We start from the raw sequence: 21,540 nt of genomic DNA, 5'->3' as shown, positions 1-21,540 counted from the left end.
AAAGTATAAAAATTAGCCAGGCATGGTGGCACGTGCCTGTAATCTCAGCTACTCAGGAGGCTAAGGCAGAAGAATCGCATGAATTCAGGAGGCAGAGATTGCAATGAGCTTAGATCTCGCCACTGCACTCAAGCCTGGGCAACAGAGCGAGACTTTGTCTCAAAATAAATAAATAAATAATAAACATTTGCATTTTTAATTTGTAGTTTATGGACTGTTTTCACATATTTATTCTTCATTTGCATTTCCTTGTTATTACTTGCCCTTCATTTTCATAGATCATTTTTATGGTAGTGTAATCTGCTTATAAATGTGTAAGAGATAATTAAATGAAGTCAACAAATCGTTTCTTTCATATACTTACCAAACGTATTTTCTAAGTGTTTTTATTTTTTATTTTTTCTAAAAGTAAAATTTTAAATTTGTCTAGAGTAAAATTCGGCAGTCATTTCTTTTGTGGCCACTGCCTTTGATGGCTTGCTATGCTTACCTAGAGATTAGACAAGAAATTCTTTTATGTTTTCCTCTAGATTCCTTCTGGATTACTGTTAAAAATGTTAAGCCAAAGTCTACATGAAACTTATGTGTTACAGGGTGTATGTGCTAGACAGATAATCTCATTCTACCCTACCAACACCTCTAGTCTCCTAACATGATTTTCTCCCCTTCCCCAGAAATTCCACCTTTATCATATTTTATTCTTTTTTTTTTTTTTTTTTGAGGTGGGGTCTCACTGTCTTGTCCAGCCTGGAGTGCAGTGGCACGATCATAGCTTACTACAGCCTGGACCACTCAGACTCAAGTGATTCTCCTACCTCAGCTTCCTGAGTAACTGAGACTACAGGTGAGCACCACCATGCCCGGCTAATTTTTTTTATTTTTTGAGATGGGGCCATTCTCTGTTGCCCAGGATGATCTGAAACTCCTGGGCTTGCATGATCCTCCTGCCTTGGCTTCCCAAAGCACTGGGATTATAAGCCTGAGGCACTATGCTTAACTGGAGTTTACCATTTTAAAGTTATTATCATCAAATAATCATCAGCAGAAAAAAACAATTGATATAAAAGTATATTGGCCTACACATCCTCTTAACCGTGGGATCAAAGTTATTTTTACCAAAAATGGGTGTGTTGGATAAACAGTAACAGTGGGGGCTGCAGCCCCCAGAATAACAGCCACGATATCAGGAGCAGGACCTGTGGCATCAGCTGTCCCTCCCCTATCCCTCAGTCACCACCCCATCCTCGTCCTTGGGGGTGGGAAGAAAGAGTGGCAGCAGCTGCAGCAATGGCTGAACCAAACAGGTCACTGCAGGTATTCTGTGCATGGGATTTGTAAGGAAGGAGATAACGGTTGCTACTTGCATCCCTCTCTGGCAAGTATTTTCAGCGAGGGCACTGTGTTTATGGAGATCGCTGTCAATGTGAACACAGCAAGCCACTGAAATGGGAAGAAGCACCTGCTACAGATCTAACTACAAAACCATCCATCCCTTGCTGCTTTCTCAAGTCTCTTCCATAGTTGGGCCATTTGTTGAAATAAATACAGGTGAAGCTGAGTCAAATTCAAACTTTGCAACTGTAGGAGCAGGCTCAGAGGACTGGGTGGGTGCTGTTGAGTTTGTTCTTGGCCAACTCTACTGCAGCTGTACTGCCCCTTTCTGCAGTGACCAAGGGAAAATCAGAGACAGAGCAAAACAGCTGTGATAAAGCCGCTTTGCCCCTAGGCTGCAGTGGGAGGGGTGGAAATGGGTAGAGCTGTGTTTATCTCCACAGAGTCATGTGACCATGTGAACTGCAGGTCTGACATCCAATGGATGCTGCCTGGAGACCACAACATATAAAAATCTTGCCCTGAGGCCCATGAGAAGGAAACGGAGCTCTCACTTGCTGTGCAGTGCAGCAAGGATACAACGTGTGGGGTCTTCATCGAGGTGGTCTGTGAGAAAGGCAGACCCAGTGAGCTTGGTTTTGGGATTCTCTCCAGCTGCAGCCATGCCTGCTATCTCAAGTGTATTTACAAGTGGAAGGGCACTAAGCTATTTGAGAGCAAGATTATAGTGTCCTACCCAGAATGCTGGATCACACTTAACTTTGTTATTCCCAGTGAGTACCGGGTGGGAGAAAGAAGAGAAGCAGAAACACATCCAGAAAGACAAGGAGGCAATGAGCAGCCAGGTGTGCAGGGATTTTGATGAAGGATGGGGGAGCTGCCCATCTAGAGGAAAGTGTTTTTACTACCCTGATGGCCATAGAAAGGATACACAGAGACAGACGAGCAGATGCTGGGCCCAGTGAAGGAAACACTTCTGGAAGAAAGAGAGAACAATGACCTCTCTGACAACAGTAAAGAAGAGGTTGTCACCTCTGAGCTGGGTGAGGCGTTGCTTATGCTTTTGGCTGCAGATGAGGATGATGAACTGACAGACTTTGAAAATGAGTGGGACTTGTTCCATGATGATCTGGAGGATTTTTATGACTTGGCTCAATAGCCACCTTGACTGGCGTGTGAATTGCCCTGCTGACCTCAGACAGCAGCTGTCCCCTGTGGTGGTGTGACAGTGCCCGTTTCTCTCCTAGACAGGTCTGTCAGCTCCAGTGCTGTCTTAATAATTTTTACTCAGGGCTTGTCTTCTCAATTTGTGACCTTTCCCCGAGGAGTGTGTTATTTTCTCTGTTGAAAAAAGTTTCAAAAATAAGTCCTGAAGTTAGTGTTTTGTAACATGAATTTAACGGTCAGACAGTTCATGTAGGTGTGTGATGTCATCTGTTTTCAATCAGATTGTGTTTATAGACTCTTCACACAGTCATTTTGAGGACTGTAGGTTAAAGCTGTGGCCCTGCTTTGGGGTCCAAGGATAGGAGTGATGGGTGAAGGGACTCACACTCGCCAAGAGTGTTCTGCCCCAACGCAGGATGTGGATCCCTGAGGTTTCTGCTGAAATCTGCACAGCTGTGTTTTCATATCTGTCCCCTACCCTGTAATCCCCACCCTGTGCACTTGCTCTGTGGTTTTTGTCTCTTGCTTAATTGTACACCAGTGATACTACTGGGTAACCAGAATCAGGTGGGAATGTGTTGAGATTTCTGCTGTGGTTTGTTGTTGTTGTTGTTTGTTTTTTGTTTTTGCTTTTATTTTTGTTTTGAGGTTGAGTCTCACTCTGCCACCCAGGATCCCAGGCTGGAGTGCAATGGCGCGATCTCAGCTCACTGCAACCTCCCCCTCCCGGGTTCAAGCAATTCTCCTGCCTCAGCCTCCCGAGTAGCTGGGACTGCAGGCACGCACCACCACGCCTGGTTAATTTTTGTATTTTTAGCAGAGACAGGGTTTCACCACGTTGGCCAGGCTGGTCTTGAACTCCTGACTTCAGGTGGTCCACCCACCTTGGCCTCCCAAATTGCTGGGATTACAGGTGTGAGCCACCGTGCCCAGCCCTATCATGTTTTGTGTGATAGAAAAATTGAGAAAGAATGCAAATAAAAGATAGAGGGTGTAAAATCAATGCAGAGTTGGAAGTTGACTCCCAAGAGCTTGGTGTGTGTGAATGTGAGTAAGTGATAAGCTTCTCATCCCTGCATAGATGCAGTATTCTTAGCCTTAGCAGAGAAACTTGGCTTAGTGATTTAAGTCCTGTGTGGCAGATAGATCTTAAAGGACAAAGCAGTTGTTAATATATCAGTACTAGCTCTGTCTGTCTACATAAATAAAGAAATGGGGTTAGCCATAGAGTTAAAACTATCTGGTTATCCTAAATATTAACACAAACTGGGGCTTGGATACAGAATTGTATTCATGGTTTTACAATCTAGGTTTTCTAGTCCAGGCACTTTTTGAAAAAACCTTTGGCCGCATTCGAGGTGTTTTGTTGTTGAGTTTTTTGTGTTTGTTTTTGTGGGTATTTGCCTGATTCTACCTCTGAGCTTTCAGATAAACAGATGTGATTCAAAACTACATTCTAAGGTGTTTACTGTAGTGGAGTAATTGGTCTACAGTAATAAGTCACACTTTTCTACGGAAGAGGGTGATGGTAATCCCTGAGACAAGCTAAGTTATTAAAAGAATTTCTGCTGGAAATGTTGCCCTTGAGTTTTGTTGCTCTGTTTCCTGAAAATAACTTGGACATACTCCTGATCTATCACTTGATTCCTTGGATCCCACTCATTCTTTAACTTTAAGCAAAAACCAAGTAATTGTTGTCGTTAGGTTTTGAAGGGAAGGTGAGGATTAAAGAAAGACACACAGAGAGGGGGTGCTCAGCAGCAACACGGGTATATTGCAAAATCCTGCAAGAATGGGGGATCAGCTTAAAGCCAGAGCCCAGCACCGCTTACAGGCTGGGGTACTTACGGGTATGGGCAGGAGGGGTCTGGGCCATCTGGCTTGCTGCCTGGCAGGATATTGATAAGATGTACCTATAGTCAAGCGGTTTGACCCTGTTTCCAGTGGGATGTGATAAGATGTTCCTTGGACCTTTGCCCAGCAGGATATGATAGGGATGTCTCTTCAGTTGAGCCTTTGCCCGGCAAGGTATGATAAGAATGTTTCTCAGGACCTGAACCCCTATAGAGTGTTTCACTTTGACCAAGTTCTGTGACGTGGCAGGGGGCTTGTAACACGGTGCAGTTTATACTCACAGTTGCCAAAGTCTCTGTATTTTGCAGCTGCCCTCTTGTACGAAACACGTTTCCCGAGTAAAACCAAAACAAATTTTTTACAGATGATAGTTTTCAGTATCCGTTATGGAATATGACCACAAGTACCAATTATAATGTTGGAAAATGCCTTTTCTTCATGGGTATAGATAATTTCATAGCAGGTATTCAGAAGAGTATTTTGTTATTCTTCTAACAGTGTTTTATTAAATTCTTTATTTTTCTATTACCATTTTAGTTTTGCACTTCTTAGTTTCAATTTATTTATCTTATTCATTAAGCTTTTAATTATTTACCATTACTTTGTATGTTGTCATGCTTTAGCAGTTATTCACATGAAGTAAAATTATGCAGTAAATATGCATTTGTATACTATCCATTTCTTAGTAAGAAGACATGCATCTGTCTGCTGCCAGTTGGTGCATGTTTTGGTTTGCTGGTGGAAAAATACTGTTTCAGAGTTCTTCCAAGGTTACATAATGCTGAGTGGCTTGTTCCTAGGGTGTTTGAAAGTATGCTTCCCTTTAAATAATTTGAAATGTAATAATCCTTTATTTAAAGTTTTATTCATTTTGTATTTCTATATGTGTTTAAACTTTGAGAACTTTTTATCTCTTCAGTATGTGTTAATTTTAGTATAAAGTTATCTTCCAACTTGAATCAATACAAAGTCCATGGTACTTTATATCTTTCTGCTATCTGTGCTAGATTTGTGATCAATAAATTGTTACCAAAAGGTAGATTAATAAGGGAGAGTTGTGCCAAAAATTTGTTTTATCAAAAGTGGGATAAACTGACATGATCACACTGACCTAGCATGATATAGCAAGAAGAACATAACATTCCTTATGTAGGATTCCTGCCAAGAAATGTATAACCTGAATCAAATTGTGAGGCAACAATCAGATAAGCCCAAATAAAGGAACATTCTTCAAAACAACTGATGTGTCCTCTTCAAAATTAACAATGTCTTGAAAGACAGAGAGAGGCCAAGGAACTAGATTAAAGGGGTCTAAATAATATGACAACTCTATGTAAAAATGATCCTCAATTGACTTCTGAATCAGAAAAAAAATTATGAAGGATATTATTATAACAATGGGTAAAATTTGAATATGGTCCAGATTTTAGATACTGCTATTATATCTGTTTAAGTTCTTGGATTTGATCATTGTGTAGTGGTTATGTTTGAAACATGCCCTTGTTCTAGGAGACATATGCTAAAGTTTTAGGGGTGGCAGTTCATATTTGTAACTTGCACAAATCCCTCTCAAATAGTGATGAGGATGAGGAGGTGGATATTTGCTGTTAGTGAATCTGAGTAAATGGTTTACAGATGATCATCCAGAATGAATCATCCCTGAAAGTTTTCTGTAAGTTTAAAATATTTCAAAATTAAAAGTTTAAAAGAGCAAGAATATTATTAACAACATGTTCAATGAAAAGACCCAAATAGCTCATTGAGATTTTGGAGTCCCACTTCAATAAAAATGTCACCTAACATTGACCATGGTCATGGTCATCCCTGGAAGGGAGATTATGAGTGTGCTTCTTAGATTAAGTTTTCCTTTGATTTATGTGCATTTGCCATTATGTGAGGTTTTTACTTTTGAAATTCCGTTTCAGTGGAGGAGGTATTTGCATTCTGGGGAAAAAAACTTGTTGGTCGTGATTATCGATCTTTTACTTCCTGCTTGGCTTTATTTTCTATAAATACTCTATGTTGCTTGGCTTTCATTAATTTTGTTTTCAGATGCGCAGTTGGCAAAACACCTTTCCTTCTTCTCATTGTAGCTTTGCGTCTGAAGTGACACTGATTGTAGGTGGAGAGCGTTCAAATCCCCTACCTGGTGGGTTATGAGGAATTAGGGCTCCAATCAAAAGTAGAGATGACTTTGGACCACAAATCCCCCAAATAAGCCAGAAACTCTTCAGACCTTCCCTAAGGAAGGGGGCGCGGAGACTTGTGGGAAACGGAGTCTGGAATTTGACGGATCGTCCCGGGAGCGCCCCGGGGACTGGTCCTTGGCAGCCCCGTCTGCGCATGTGCAGTTCTTCCTCATTGTTCCAGTCTCGGATCAGCGTGGAGTCTCCGGGTCTACGCGTAACTCAGCGATCAGGTCCTTCACGAAAGATGTGCTCTGCAGGTGAGAGCCTAGCTTGGAGGGTTGCTTTGCGGGGCTTGGGGTAGGTTTGTGTTCACAGCCTGTGGAAGCAAAAACTTGCTCAAATCCCACGCAGGTTAAGACCCTATGGCGCTTGTTCCCGAGTCTACCCTGCGTCTGTCCGTCAAGAAAGCCAGAGACAGAGGAGGAGGCCCGCTGCGGATCTGCAGGTTCCACAAAGAAGATAAGGGAGAGGGGTACAGGTTTCCCGTCAGAAAAGGGGGTTCCAGGAAAAGGCATTCACATGTTAAAGAGCTGTTTCCAGAAGCTCCTCAAATTCACAGGTGCCCTGGGCAACCATTCAGCAGCTAGTCAGACCCACGACTCCAGAGGGGATGAGAACAATTCTTACAACCTTTACTATATGCTATGCTATCATTTCCACCTTGCAAGCTGATTGCAGAGCCTGAGTTTGAAAGTAAGACGAGTTCACATCCTAGCTCTGTCACTGGATCGCCGTGAACACAGTGATGAACCTAACCTCTAAGACTCAGTATCCCCATCTGTAAAATGAAGTTATTTCTAAAACCTGCTTCAGGGTCGTTCTGAGTGTTGAACAAGAGAGCACCTGGAAAGCACTGCGCACAGGTCCTGGCATTTTCTAGGCACTCTGGAAATGTGGCCTGCCTTTCCTGCTGTTCTTTTCACTGGGTGTATCATTTGATTGTCACAGACACCCTGTAAAGTGGGTGTTACCCATTCCATTTTAACTGAGAAGAAAACTGAGACTCTGGAGGTGAAGGCAAATGGCTTGCAAGTGAAGGATCTGAGATACAAGCCTCAAACGGTTTTGTTTGCAAATTGAATGCTTCACAGCACTTAGCAGAGTGGCATGTCTTTACATGCCAACCGGAGTGTGTAGGGGCTGAGCCTTCCCTTAAGGCTCTTGGAAATTTCTTGGTGTCTCTGCAGAACCCTCGGGATACTGTATAACTGAGGCCTCTGGGCGCCTCAAAGTCCATCTGTCTGTGCCCTCCGAAGTTCTCAGGCTCCCAAGGGAGATTTGCAGGCAGTGGTTCTCAAACTCATCAGCATCACCTGGAGGCCCTGTTAACCCCACCCCACGACTGAATCCCACCCCCGGGGCTTCTGATTCAGTGAGTTTGGGGAGAGGCCCAAGAATCTACCTTTCCATTTAGTTCCTAGGTGATGCTGATGTTGCTGGTCTGAGGTCCACACTGAAAGCCGCTGTTGTAGGAGATGGTGAACTCCAAGAGAGAGCTGGAACCCGGCTGAAGGTCCCAGTTATCTGAATTTATTCCCCCTTCCCCCCAGCCAGGGTCACCCTGCTTCTGTGAGGAGGGGACATCAGAAGCAGGAATCTCACCTGGGAAATCCCCACCCTCTCTGATAAAATGCACACAGCTGCACCAAGGACATCCGGGAAACAGGCAGATCTCTAAGCGCTTGCTCTTGAAGCAATTCCCGATTCTTCCGCCCTGAATAACTCAGCATCTCGGAGGTTGCCAAGAACCGTCGGTCAGCGAAGGTGTGGGCCAGCTGTCAAAGGACAGAGGTGAGCTGGGCCGAGGGTGGTGAGTTGGGCTGAGGATGGTGAGCTGGGCTGAGGATGGTGGGCAGGAGGCCGGCCGCGGGGGAGGAGGAACACCCAGGTGAGGACGGATGGGGAAAATACTATCGCCACTCCTCTCGGAAACTCCTCCCATGCCCCTAATGCTCCAGCCCTCTTCCTAGATTCTGCAGCGCCCTCAAACCCCGCCCATCTGCACATCTGGAGTTTAGGGACATGCTACCCATTACCTACTCTTGACTTTAGAGGAGTACCGGGAAGCTTTTCAGGGGTTCTGTAAATGTGCCTCATTTTAAAAGTGAAAAATGTTAACACAGTGCTTAAGTGCGTAGCTTCTGGGGCCGGACTGCACGGGTTCAAAGCCCAGCTCCACCACATTGCTCAGTCTTCCCCTCGGTTTCCTCTTCTATGAAATGGAAGTCATAATAGTAGCTATGCTTGGCTTTATTTTAAAGATTAAATGAAAGAAGACCTACAAGGTACTTAGAACAAGTCCTGTTATGTAGTAACTACAAGTATTGCCAGTATCTTAATATTATTATAACTAGATTATTGTAATCTAGGCTTGCATTATATGTTAGTGGTAGAACCAGAAAAAGAACCCAAACCCCCTGACTCCTACGCCATTGTCCACCTGTCTCAGTTAAGTCAAAACAAGTTTCTTAGTAAAAAAAAAAAAAAAAAAAATTCGGAGACACTGAAACCAGAGGAGAACAAACCTTTTCCTTTTTTAAATAGACTCCCTTCAAGCACAAGTACTTTTGTTGTCACAGTTTCCTGTTAATTCTGTAACCTCAAGGAATTTAAAACATAAGTTGAAAAGTAAATGAGCACACCTCTGTAAGGTTTTTGCTGTATCATTTCTTATGCTTTTTATTATGGAAATATTCACAACATACAAAAGTCAAATGATATAATGACTCCCAGGTACTCGTTACAGCTCCAGCATTGGACAATTTTATTTCGTCTATATACCACCCCCCCAACACACACACACACACACACACACACACACACACATGTGCGCGTGTGTGTACACTTTCCCCATTACTACCTGCCTCTGCTGGATTATTGTAAAGTAAAATATCAATCAATCAGACATCAAAAAATTCAGTCCGTAGTATGTGTGGTAATAGGACAGACGGCATGACATCTCATCCTTTGTTGTGACATGATTGTTTAACCAGGTCTCTTTAGTTGGATTTTGTGTGGTTTATATTTTTCTGCTACTATATCCAAGGAGGTTTGTAAGAAACAAGTATTTGCTTTCCCCAGTGAAAACCCTGATTCTCTTAGCTTCCAGTGGTTATATTAGGGTTATGAGTCCCCTCTGGAAACTTCTACCTGCCGCTTTTGAAGGATCAAAAGAAATTTTCCCATGGTTCAGCAATTCGCCAGCAGATTTATGTGAATTTCTAGGCACATGCTAAGAAGACCTTCAAAGTAGAGCAGATTTCTCATGATTTCTTTGCTCCTTCTCCATCCTACAGCTCTGCCTTCACAGTTCTCTAAACTTTTCCAGGATCAGAAGAAAATGAACACATCCCAGGTGAATTATTTACTTATTATTCAATTTTTCCAGTGAAACTGAAGAGGTACTTTGCATTTTTAGTAACCATGCTTTTTTGGCCATTTTTTTCTTCATTTTTTCACTTCCTGACTTTTTTCCTGTATTATTATTTTACCTTCTTTTTCTCTCTTCCAGTGGTTTTGAAAGTCCACATTTTATCTTTATTCTGTTATTGATTATCATTGATTACTGTTGATATGTTTAACGTGTTTTTCTGTCAACATCAGAATTTTTTTTCATCAATAGTATACCTAAACAAGATACACTCTTCTGTCATTTCAGGTTTTGTAGAAATCATCTAAATACTTTTCTTTTTCACTTTCTTTTTTTTATGTGATAAGTATTTTTTGAATCCTTTGCTAACTATTACACCACGCCTTCCAGCTACTGGAACATAATAATTTGTATTAGAATATACATTTTTTTTTGGTCATTTTTATTGTTACAAGTTTGAAGATAAAGTGACAAAATTAGAATAGTCGATCAGCTTTACTATTATGTACAATTTAGGTCTGCATGTTATGTTCCAGTCACTGTTAAATCCCTTACTTGGATTAGCTCATATAATTCTGACAATCACATTATGAATTAGGTAGCTTTTACTGAGGGCAAAACAGATTTCAGTGACTTCTTTGGGTCTTTCTTTCTTTCTTTCTGTCTTTCATTCTTTCTTTCTTTCCTTCTTTTGAGACGGACTCTCACTCTGTCACCGAGGCAAGAGTGCAGTGGCGTGATCTCAGCTCACTGCAAACTCTGCCTCCCAGATTCAAGCAATTCTTCTGCCTCAGCCTCCCAAGTAGCTGGGATTACAGGCACCTGCCACCGGACCTGGCTAATTTTTATATTTTTAGTAGAGAGAGGGTTTCACCATCTTGGCAGGCTGGTCTCAAATTCCTGGTCTCAAGTGATCCACTGGCCTCGGCCTCCCGAAGTGCCGGAATTACAGGCGTGAGTCCCTGCACCTGGCCCAAAGATTTATCATTATACTAGCACTCTCTCCTGAGCTCCAAGACCTTATATGCAACTATGCAACTGTTACCTGGACATGTTCACCTGTATGTTTCACAGGTACCTTAAGTATAACATGTCCCAGGTTTCTCTCTCTCTCTCTCTCTCTCTCTCTCTCTCTCTCTCTCTCTCTCTCTTTGTCTCTCTCTCTGCCCAATTCTTTCTCCTGTTTTGGCAATCCTAGTGCATGGCACCAGCATCAGCCCAGCTGCTGTCATGATAAACTGAGAACAATGCTCCATTTGCCCTTCACTGCATAACCAACATCTAGTTAATTCCACATAGAATCAGTTCAGGTTTCTCAATCCCCACTGCTGCTACGTGAAGACAGGTGGTCTCTCTCACACTAGTCTACTATCTTCCTCTCTAACTTCCCTTTAAAACTGAATTTCCTGACCTTGACCATTGACACTTTGGGCCAGGTAATTTGTTGTTGTAAGGGCTTCCCCGTACATTGTAGGATGTTTAGTGGTATCTCTGGCCTCTACTAACTAGATCCCAACCCCACCCCTCTCAATCATGGCAACAAAACATGCTTCCAGATAAAATTGCCACTAGTTGAGAACCACTGCCTCAAAGCATTGTCCACTCTGCCCCCGGAGCATTAATTTCAAAATATAAATTTGTTTACATTACTTATCTCCTAGTAGAGGTGTGTACTCTAGAGAACTGCACAAGACAATCAGATGGTGCATGGAAAGAAAGTATTGGAATATCCATTTAACTTTGTTTTGCATCTAAAACAAAACTAAGGAAGTTGTTAAGCTTTACTTTTGGTGAGTGGCTGAGAGTGGTGTATATAAATAATCTATAAATATACCGAGGGATGCTCGGATTTTTACCGAGTGACTAAATATTTTAGAGGCCACTGGTCTATAGGAGAAAGTCTAAAATCCCTCTGTCTGACCACAGAGCACCTCTATTGTTCTTTATCTCCCAAGTCTCCAACCTGATTCTTCTGTCCCCCGTACTACCTTGTCAATTACTTTCATTTGAGGTGTGTGTTCATGATCCGCACCTTGGCTTATGCCATTGCCCCGTGTTCACACAAAACTCACTGCTTGTGTGCAGTTAAATCTTACCCTCCTTGGTGAAGAATAACCTGAGGATTAATTTTTTTCCCTCTTTGTGCCCTCCTTCTACCTTGACCACACATTGTTTTCATGGCTTCCATAATTCATTGTTGCATGTGGGTGTTTGTATAGAAAGTCTCTTCAACAGTCTGAAGAGCCTTAAAAACAGGACCAGTGTCTTCTTTGCCTTAGTCTCCTCTGCAACTAGAACAGTTCCAGGCATGTAGAGGAAACTCCAGTTGTTTTATGAATTAATATGTGGATTTGTAAGTAAGCATAAAGGCCTAGTATTTCTATTATGATTTCTATTTCCCCATAAAATGTACCTGAAGGAAGGTACATGTCAGACAGCCTTTATAACATTTTCTGGTAAACTTTTAACAGAGAACATGGTAGGCATTAGTTCCCATACATATTTCTCATGCCATTGAGTCTTGAGCACTTCAGATGGAGCAGGATTGGACTGTTACAGGGCTCAGTGCTGTTCGAGGATGTATATGTGTACTTCACCCAGAAGGAATGGCAGCTGCTGGATCCTGCCCAGAGGCTCCTGTACAGGGACGTGATGCTGGAGAACTACAGACACGTGGTATCACTGGGTAAGCCCAGCTTCCCATGCAACTCCAAACAGCATGCATTTCCTATCTTAGGAACCAAATCATTGTAGAGAGTGATGAATTTCATGTTTGAGATTTGGGAGTCAAGACTCTTGGAGGGTACTTTGAAGATTATTGTATTCTTACTTCCCTGGTGAAACAACCTACTTTGATGAAGCACATTTGGACACCACTATTGTGTAGCTTCTAGAGCTTCTCCCTTCTTGTCCTTCAGAGAGCCTGAACCCTAAGCGACTTCTCCAAGTCTCATGTCATTTCCCATAACAGGGCACTGTGTTACCAAACCTGAGCTGATAGTCAAGTTGGAGCAAGGAGACGAACCATGGATATTAAAGAGAGACCCACCAAGTCAGAGCCACTCAGGTGAGTTGACATCAGGTATAAAGAAGCTGGGAGAAATTAGATCCCAAGTGGCCAGTCCAGGTGTCAGAATCTTTGAAATATATTTTAGAAATCTCTTTTAGAGGCTCCAGGCTCTAATGGAAAAAGATGACCACCATACCTTCAATATCAAACCTCCAAATATTCTCATATATAAAGGTTTTTTGTTTTTCTGTCTGACTTTTAGGAAGAGACTTTCTTGGTTTTTATAGAATCCAGTTGCTGTCTTCCTCATCCTAGACCTTTATGTCTGTTTTTCTCTCTGTCCAACAGTGGCCATTGTTCACTTTCTCTCTGGTATCTAACATGCATTTTATCATGCATTCCTTTATTTGACAAATATTTATTCCGGACCTGCTATGTACCAGTCACATTCTAAGTACAGGGAATAGAAAAGCAACATCTCTACTCCTATCAGTAGATTCAGTTAACAAATAAATACATAATAAGCCATGTAGTAATCAACATAATGAAAAAAATCAGATGAAAGAGACAGAGACTCCTAGAGAGTATTGTTTTAGCAAGGGAAGTCAGAGGGGGCCTCTTTGTGGAGGTGAACATTTTAACAGAAACAGTGGAATAGAGTTTTCAGTGAAGGGATGGAGTGAGCCATGGATTAGCAGAGCGATTTTCAGACCAGGGGAATAGTGGGTGTAAAGATAGTGAGAAAAGAGTGTGTTTGGTGTAATTAGAGAACAGCAAGGAAGTCAGTGGACCAGAAGACATCCGGTGAGGAGAAAGAAGCAGGTAAGGTTAGAGAGTTAGCTGGGTGGAAAGCTTTATAAGCCTGGTAAGACTTTCAGTTTCACTGAGTGAGATAATAAGTAAGAGAATATGGCAAAGCCTATACCTTTAAGCACTATGTTTGGAAGTCAGGAAAACACAAATCTCTAGCAAGGGAGACTGAGAAGGACCATCCAGCATGGTAGAGGGAGAACCAGGAGAGCATGAACAAGGTGTTTCAAGAAGAAAGGAGTACAATCCAACATGCAGATGGAAGTGTAGAGTTCAGCATTGCCTCATCTTTTCCTGAAAAGTAACCAAAAACCACAAGGAAAATAATACAAAACAAAATGTCAACTCAATTTTCACTGGAAGTTGGAGACAGCTGAAATGCTAAGGCAACTGAAATCCTTTATATATATATAAACAAATATATATAGAGAGAGTATGTATTTATATATTATATATTTATATATTATATATATTTATATAGATTATATATTTATATAGATTATATATTTTATATATATAAAGGATTTATATTATATATATATATATATATATATATATATATATATGAAGGTGAAAAATCCGCCTAAAGCAATGAAAGGTCAGGCTTGCTTATAGATGTTATTTATAGAGAAAATAACATCATGCAAACCAGTGCTGTGGAAAACAGTGTTAGATATAGTGTACAGACAATATTTACTTGGAAAAATTTTCCTTGAATAAAACTTTGAAGTGGTGAGGACATTACTTTTTAAACAATGGAACAGTAGTAGCATTGTTTTGAAGGACATCTAGGTTCTGAGGAGGGCTAAGGACAGAATGTGTACTAAGTGAAAAACAGGAAGGGAGGTTTATAGTTGAAAATGAAGAATTTTAGAATTACATAGCCTGATCTGATAGGAGCTAACAATACTGTAGATTTACGAGATGGTCACTTGAACGTGTATTGTGAATTTAGGTGTAAGAATCTAGTATAATATCTAAGCATTGAAATCTACTATCAAATGTTTTATTGGTATATTGACTTCTATTTATTTTATGTACTATAGAAAAATCCTAAGCTCTTAAGCATACAATTGATATTATTGCATGCAATGTGATAGCAGAGGATAACAGTTAGCACCAATAGTCAAAATTATTAAGAAAAAGTTCAACGAAGGTCCTTGGGACTACGTTAGGTAGCCAGGTGTTTGTGTTCTCACAGAAAAGAGAAACCAAAGAGAAATAAACATATGAAAGCTGAATTAAAAATTAAGAGTTGGGCTGGGCGCGGTGGCTCAAGCCTGTAATCCCAGCACTTTGGGAGGCCGAGGTGGGTGGATCACAAGGTCAAGAGATCGAGACCATCCTGGTCAACATGGTGAAACCCCGTCTCTACTAAAAATACAAAAAATTAGCTGGGCATGGTGGTGCGTGCCTGTAATCCCAGCTACTCAGGAGGCTGAGGCAGGAGAATTGCCTGAACCCAGGAGGCGGAGGTTGTGGTGAGCCGAGATCGCGCCATTGCACTCCAACCTGGGTAACAAGAGCGAAACTTCGTCTCAGAAAAAAAAAAAAAAAAATTAAGAGTTGGCCAGGCACAGTGGCTTAACCCTTTGGGAGGCCAGGGCTAGAGAATCATCCAAGGCCAATAACTCAAGAGCAGCCTGGGCAATATAGTGAAGCCCTGTCTCTGCAAAAAATAATAAAAATTAAAAAATAATTAGCTGGGTATCCTGGTGCACACCTGTAGTCTTAGCTACTTGGGTACTTGGGAGGGTGAGTGGGAAGGTCACTGGAGCCCAGGAGATGGAGGCTGCAATGAGCTATGATTATGCTATTGCACTCTAGCCTGAGCAACAGAGTGAGACCCTATCTCCAAATAAAGTTAAGATGAGGCACAGTGACTCACTCCTGTAATCCTAGCATTTTGGGAGGCTAAGTGGGAGGATCACTTGAAGCCAAGAGTTTAAGACTAGCCTGGGCAACATAACAAGATCCTGTACCCAAACAAACAAACAAAAATAATCAGCTGGATCTGGTGGCACACATCTGTACTCCCAGGTATTCAGAACGCTGAAGTGGGAAGATTGCTTGAGCCTAGGAGTTCGAGGCTGCAGTGAGCTAATTGCACCACTGCATTATAGCCTGAGTGACAGAGCCATACCCTGTCTCAAATAAAAAATAAAATAAGGAGTTGAAAATTTATGTCCATATAAAAACATGCAGATGGAGATATATCACAGCTTTATTCATAATTGCCAAAACCTGGAAGCAACTAAGATCTCTTTCAGTAGATAAATGGGTAAATAAACTATGTAGTACATCCAGACAATGGAATTTTATTCAGCACTAAATAGAAATGAATTATCAAGCCATGAAAAAAATGGAGGAACTTTAAATGTATATTACTAAGTAAAAGAAGCTCATCTGAAATGAAAAGGCTATATGACATTTGGAAAAAAGCAAAACTATGGAGACCAAGTTAAGATTAGTGGTTGCCAAGAGTTAAAGGGGAGGGAGGGATAACTAGGCAGAGTATAGATTTTTAGGGCAGTGAAACTATACCTCCTGATATTATAATGGTAGATATATATATATGTGTGTGTGTATATATATATTTGTGTATATATATATATATATATATTTCCATTTGTCTCCATAAAATGTGCAACACCAAGAGTGAGTTCTAATGTAAACTTTGAACTTTGAGTGATTATGATCTGTTAATGTAGGTTTGATCATTTTTGAAAAATACCACTCTTGTGGGGGATGTTGATAGTTGGGAACTTTGTACATATATGGGGGTAAGGGGCATATGAGAACTCTATACTTTCCACTCAGTTTTGTCATGTATGTAAAACTGATCTAAAAATAGTCTTTTGGCTGGGCATGGTGGTGGCTCACGCCTGTAATCCCAGCACTTTGGGAGGCCAAGGCAGGCAGATCACGAGGTCAGGAGATCAAGACCATCCTGGCCAACATGGTGAAACCCCGTCTCTACTAAAAATACAAAAATTAGCTGGGCGTGGTGGCACACGCCTGTAATCACAGCTACTTGGGAGGCTGAAACAGGAGAATTGCCTGAACCAGGGAGTTGGAGGTTGCAGTGAGCCAAGATCACGCCACTGCACTCCAGCCTGGTGACAGAGTAAGACTCTGTATTTTTTAAAAAAAAAGTGTATTAAAAAAACAGTATTATAACAGGGCACAAACGATTGGTAAAACAAATCAGCAGATTGAAAGAGGTAAAAGTAGGTTGGGCCAACGAGACAGATTACTATTGATTAATAGAATCAGAATAGAATTCTATCATTAATAGAATGTTGGTGGTAGCACCAACATTCAGAATATGGAGATGAAATGGATCCTGTTGCAAGGATGGCTTGTCCTCTCATATATTTTAACATTCTCTTTGTACATTGTTTTTCTGTATCAAAGCTGCATGGAGAGATGGGGCCTGAACTATAGGACTGACCTTTAGGCTTGAGGAAATGAATGAGTTTGTAACTTTAATTTAGGGTTGCTGTGCATAATGAAAAAGAAAAGATTAGAGGCATGTAGAGTAAGGATTCTCCTGCAGCAATTAAGGTATAGAGGGAAGAGAGAGAGAGAAGGATCTAATCTTTCATTTGCCTCCAACATAATCTTTGCTCTCACACTTCCTTTGATAACCCTTCAGTCTTTATTGTCTCCCTACTGTGTCCCTTATCTTTACCCCATGCTTTGATTATCCTCAATTGGATTAATCATTTTCCCGACATCCTTTGTTCTCAATTCACTATTTATTGTTTTATTCCAAGATTTATCCATTTTAAGGGCATATTTGTAACAAGCCAAAGCTACATGTATTAATTTTTGACTTTGTCTCCTTTTTTTTTGCTATAGTGCATGTTTTATCTTTGCTTTCATATTACCCATCCAAAGACTAGAATTAAATATTTGTTTAGGGCTTCTATTGTCCCAGGATATTGTGACTGAAACCCAAAGATCAACTCAGCATAGATCACTTGCATGCAACCTCCTTCCTTAAGAAATGTGTTAAGATTTATAATGTATGGTTAATTTTTTGTATTTCTAGAAGTTCAGAAAGCCAATAACATGAAAGAGACAAGTCAAGAAAATAAAGACAAATATTTGAGGCAGGCTTTATTCATCAATGACAAAATACCGACTAAGGAGAGAAGTAAAACCTTAAGGGAAACATTTAGTATGGCCACAAACACAGTGCCCTCAAGAAAAATATCCCATAAATGTGACTCATTTGGAGCAAGCTTGAAAAGTGTTTCAGAACTCATTAATAGTAATAGAAACCATGTAAGAAAAAAGTCAGTTGATTTTAGTAGGTGTGACTTCCTTGATATTAAGTATAATAAAACTCATTCAGAGAATAAACCCTGTGAAAATGATCAAAAGAAGAAATCCCACAGTCATAATGAGGATTTTGTTCAATATCAAAAGGATTCATCTTTGGAGCAACTTCTTGAATATAATAATTGTGGAAAAGTCTTTCACAGAAAGACAGCCTTTGTTACACATAAAAGAGCTCACACAGTAGAGAAACCTTCAGAAAGAAATGAATATGGACAAGCCTTTATCCCAAAGTTAAAGCTCCATTCTTGTCCAAGAACCCTTAGGGAAAGAAAGCCACATGAGCCCTATAAAAATGGGAAATCTTCATGCATGAAGTCAAAACCTGCACTTCAGGAAATTCACACAGGGGAGAAACACTCTGAATGTAATAAATTTGGAAAATTTAGCAAGAAATCAAACTTTACCCAACATCAAAGAATGTACACAGGAGAAAAACCTGATGAGTGTAATGAAAATGAGAAAGCCTTGAAGAAGTTAGACCATACTCAAAATGAGAGAATTCATGCAGGAGAGAAAATCTGTGATTATAAGAAATGTGGGAAATTCTTTCATGAAAAAGCATGCCTTACTCAGCATCAGAGAACCCACACAACAGGAAAACCCAGCAAGTGTAATGACAGTGAAAGACTCTTAAAGAAGGAATCTTGCCTCACACTCAATCAGAGAATTAAAGCAAGAGAGAGAAACTGTAACGATAATAAATGTGAGAAACCTTTCTTTGAGAAGTTGAAACACACTCAACATCAGAGAAGGCACTCAGGGAAAAAAACCAATGGATGTAATGAAAGTAGGGGTGCCTCAAGTAGGAAGTCACAACTCACACAAAGCCAGAGAGCTAACAAAAAAGAGAAAACCTATGACTGTAACAAATGTGGAGAAAGCTTCCATAAGAAAACAGATCTCACACAGCATCAGAGCACACACACAGGGAAAAAACCCTATGAATGTAAAGAATGTGAAAAATCCTTCTTTGTGAAGTCCAACTACACTGAACATCAGAGAACTCACACAGGAGAAAAGCCATATGAGTGTAATGAATGTGGAAAGTCCTTTTGCCAGAAATCAGCCCTCACAGTACATCAGAGAACTCACACGGGAGAGAAACCATATAAATGTAATGAATGTGGGAAAACCTTCTGTGTGAAATCAAACCTTACTCAACATCAAAGGACTCACACAGGTGAGAAACCCTATAAATGTAATGAATGCTGGAGATCTTTCTGTGTGAAATCCAACCTTGTCGTGCATCAGAGAACTCATACAGGAGAAAAACCCTACAGATGTCCTGAGTGTGGGAAAACCTTCTATGAAAAGTCAGCCCTCACAAAACATGAGCGAATTCACACAGGGGAAAAACCCTATGAATGTTATGAATGTAGAAAAAACTTCAGCCAGAGGTCAGCCCTCACCAAACATCAAAGGAAAACACACAAGAAGAAAATTCCCATCAACACCCTCCATGTGCAGAAACCTGCATCTTCAAGCCAAATTTGTTGAACATCAGCAAAATCACAGGGCAGAAACCCTAAGGTGTTAACACATGTAGGAAAGTATTTGTTCATAGGTTATAATGAATAGGAATTAGAAAATTAACATAGGAGTGAAACCACATGAATGCTTTGAACATGTAAAAGCTTTCAGCAAGCATTCAGAGCTGTTGAGGAAAAATTAATTTGAGATACATTAATTTAAAAAGTTCTTGTGCATAAATTGTTTAAGTAGAAGTCATATTTCAGGTGTAATATCAGATTAATTTTAAAAAGAACAGAAAATGTCATGTTCTTAATATAATGTGAAACATGATCCTTTTGTAAAACTATGAATTATTTAAGTCATTGACAATAGTGTTAAATATGTGTGAAGATTTCCTGAAGTATATTGAGCTATACATATAGTTATACAGGACATGAGTGTGCTGTATAACATAAATTATGTGTATGTTGGATTTGTACATGGGAACCCATCATTGTCTCTGAATCACAACAATCCAATATATTTTATAAGTAAAAATTGAACAGTCACATAACCTGTGGCCCAACAATTCTAATTCTAGATGCATACCATAAAACAGTAGTTCTCAACTGGGCTTCTTAAAGTGTGTTTGGAAATAAGTTGTTTTGATTGCCAACGTGACTGACATGCTATAGGCTCTTGATAGCTGGGAGGCCAGAGGTGCCAGATTCCCTGCAATGTGTCAGTGGAAGGACAGGAAATAGTCTTATCCAGAATACCAGTAGCTTTACAACACACAAAAAAATTGCTCTAGAAACTCTTGCACATCTGCACCCACAAATTTGTACAAGATTAACTGCAACATTGCAATAGTTTTTATTTTAAAATTTGTTTAAAGAAAATATCCAAATGTTGATTAACAATAAACTAAATAAATGTGGGAATAATCATACAGTAGCAATAATATACATCAATGAAAATGAATGAAACTCTATCAAGTACATTAACATGGTTATATCTTAAAGTGATGTTGAATGAAAAAAGGGAAGCTATAGATACTATGTTATTTTATTTACATAAAGTTCAAAAACAAACCAAGAGTACATTGTTCAGGAATACATATATAATTAGCAAAATTAGAAAGGAAAGCAAATGGATGATTAACACAAAATCTGCAATATCAATTACTTTGTGGAGGAAGAATGTGGGCTTATATTTAGGGAGAGAAAAGAGAGATTCATGTTTCTTAAATGGGTTATGAATACACAGATATTTCTTTTATTTTTATTTATATTATGTATATACGTACTTATATTTACATGTGTATCTGTTAATAGAATATCTTATTTTCAAGAAAAGGCTTAAAATGATTGCATTAGGACATTAACAAAGGTGATGTTTTATAGTAAGAATTATAGTTAAGTTTTTTTTACATTCATCTATTTTTCTATAGTTAAATCTCTTTAATGACTTTTTTTCAAATATCCATACCACTAGTCATTTAGGTCTACCCTTGATTTTGATTGTCTTTTTCCATTTGTTTCCTAGTAGAATTTCTCCTAATTTTTTTTCTTTTTTTTTTTCCTCCTAAATTTTTTTAAATGATAAAAGGAACACTGACCAAGATAGAAAAAGTAAGGAAAGTGGAAAAGAAAATCAAAGTACAGTAGACTATATACAAGTAAAAATGAAAAAGAATCAATAATAAAACCTATCACAACTAATATGAACAAACTGAATTCCTACATCAAAGACAGAGATAGTTTAACAGTGACTTAGAAAACTAAATCCAACTATGTATGGCTTGTAAAAAAAAAAAAAAAAAAAAAAAAAAAAAAAAAAAAAAAAAAAGTACCTAAAACCAGGGGACAAAGGGAGTTTGAAGTTTAAGGGATGACAAAAACAGATTCAGAGTTTTTTGACATTTATCCACTAAAGCATGACAACATAAGGGTAAGTCCTGTGATTACCTTGTTTAACCAAAGGTTCATGGAGTTGTAGTCAGG

At 39.8% G+C, this 21,540-nt stretch overlaps 1 protein-coding gene across 2 annotated transcripts; it reads left to right on the top strand.

The window, feature by feature from the left end:
- Positions 1-9,842: 9,842 nt before the first annotated feature.
- LOC101054306 (uncharacterized) lies at positions 9,843-21,017 on the top strand. Of its 2 annotated transcripts, XM_074406606.1 has the most exons (4): positions 9,843-9,897; positions 12,472-12,598; positions 12,884-12,979; positions 17,790-21,017. In XM_074406606.1, exons 1-4 carry the CDS (start codon positions 9,883-9,885, stop codon positions 19,577-19,579), a joined length of 2,028 nt encoding a protein of 675 aa, XP_074262707.1. In that variant the 5' UTR covers positions 9,843-9,882; the 3' UTR covers positions 19,580-21,017. The 2 variants fall into 2 exon arrangements, with proteins under 2 accessions (XP_074262707.1, XP_074262706.1); XM_074406605.1 differs by lacking the exon at positions 9,843-9,897 and having other exon boundaries at positions 10,168-12,598.
- The last annotated feature ends 523 nt before the right edge of the window (positions 21,018-21,540 follow it).

This window comes from Saimiri boliviensis, chromosome 9 (assembly GCF_048565385.1).
Source record: "Saimiri boliviensis isolate mSaiBol1 chromosome 9, mSaiBol1.pri, whole genome shotgun sequence".
NCBI classification, from domain to species: domain Eukaryota; kingdom Metazoa; phylum Chordata; class Mammalia; order Primates; family Cebidae; genus Saimiri; species Saimiri boliviensis.
Note: the sequence above shows the minus strand (reverse complement) of the source record. Positions and strands in the feature narration are given on the sequence as shown.

Coding starts and splice junctions, on each gene's coding strand:
- LOC101054306 (XM_074406605.1), top strand. CDS start 12,421: ATGCCATTGAGTCTTGAGCACTTCAGATGGAGCAGGATTGGACTGTTA. Junction 12,599..12,883: donor CAGACACGTGGTATCACTGG/GTAAGCCCAGCT, acceptor TTCCCATAACAG/GGCACTGTGTTACCAAACCT. Junction 12,980..17,789: donor ACCAAGTCAGAGCCACTCAG/GTGAGTTGACAT, acceptor TTGTATTTCTAG/AAGTTCAGAAAGCCAATAAC.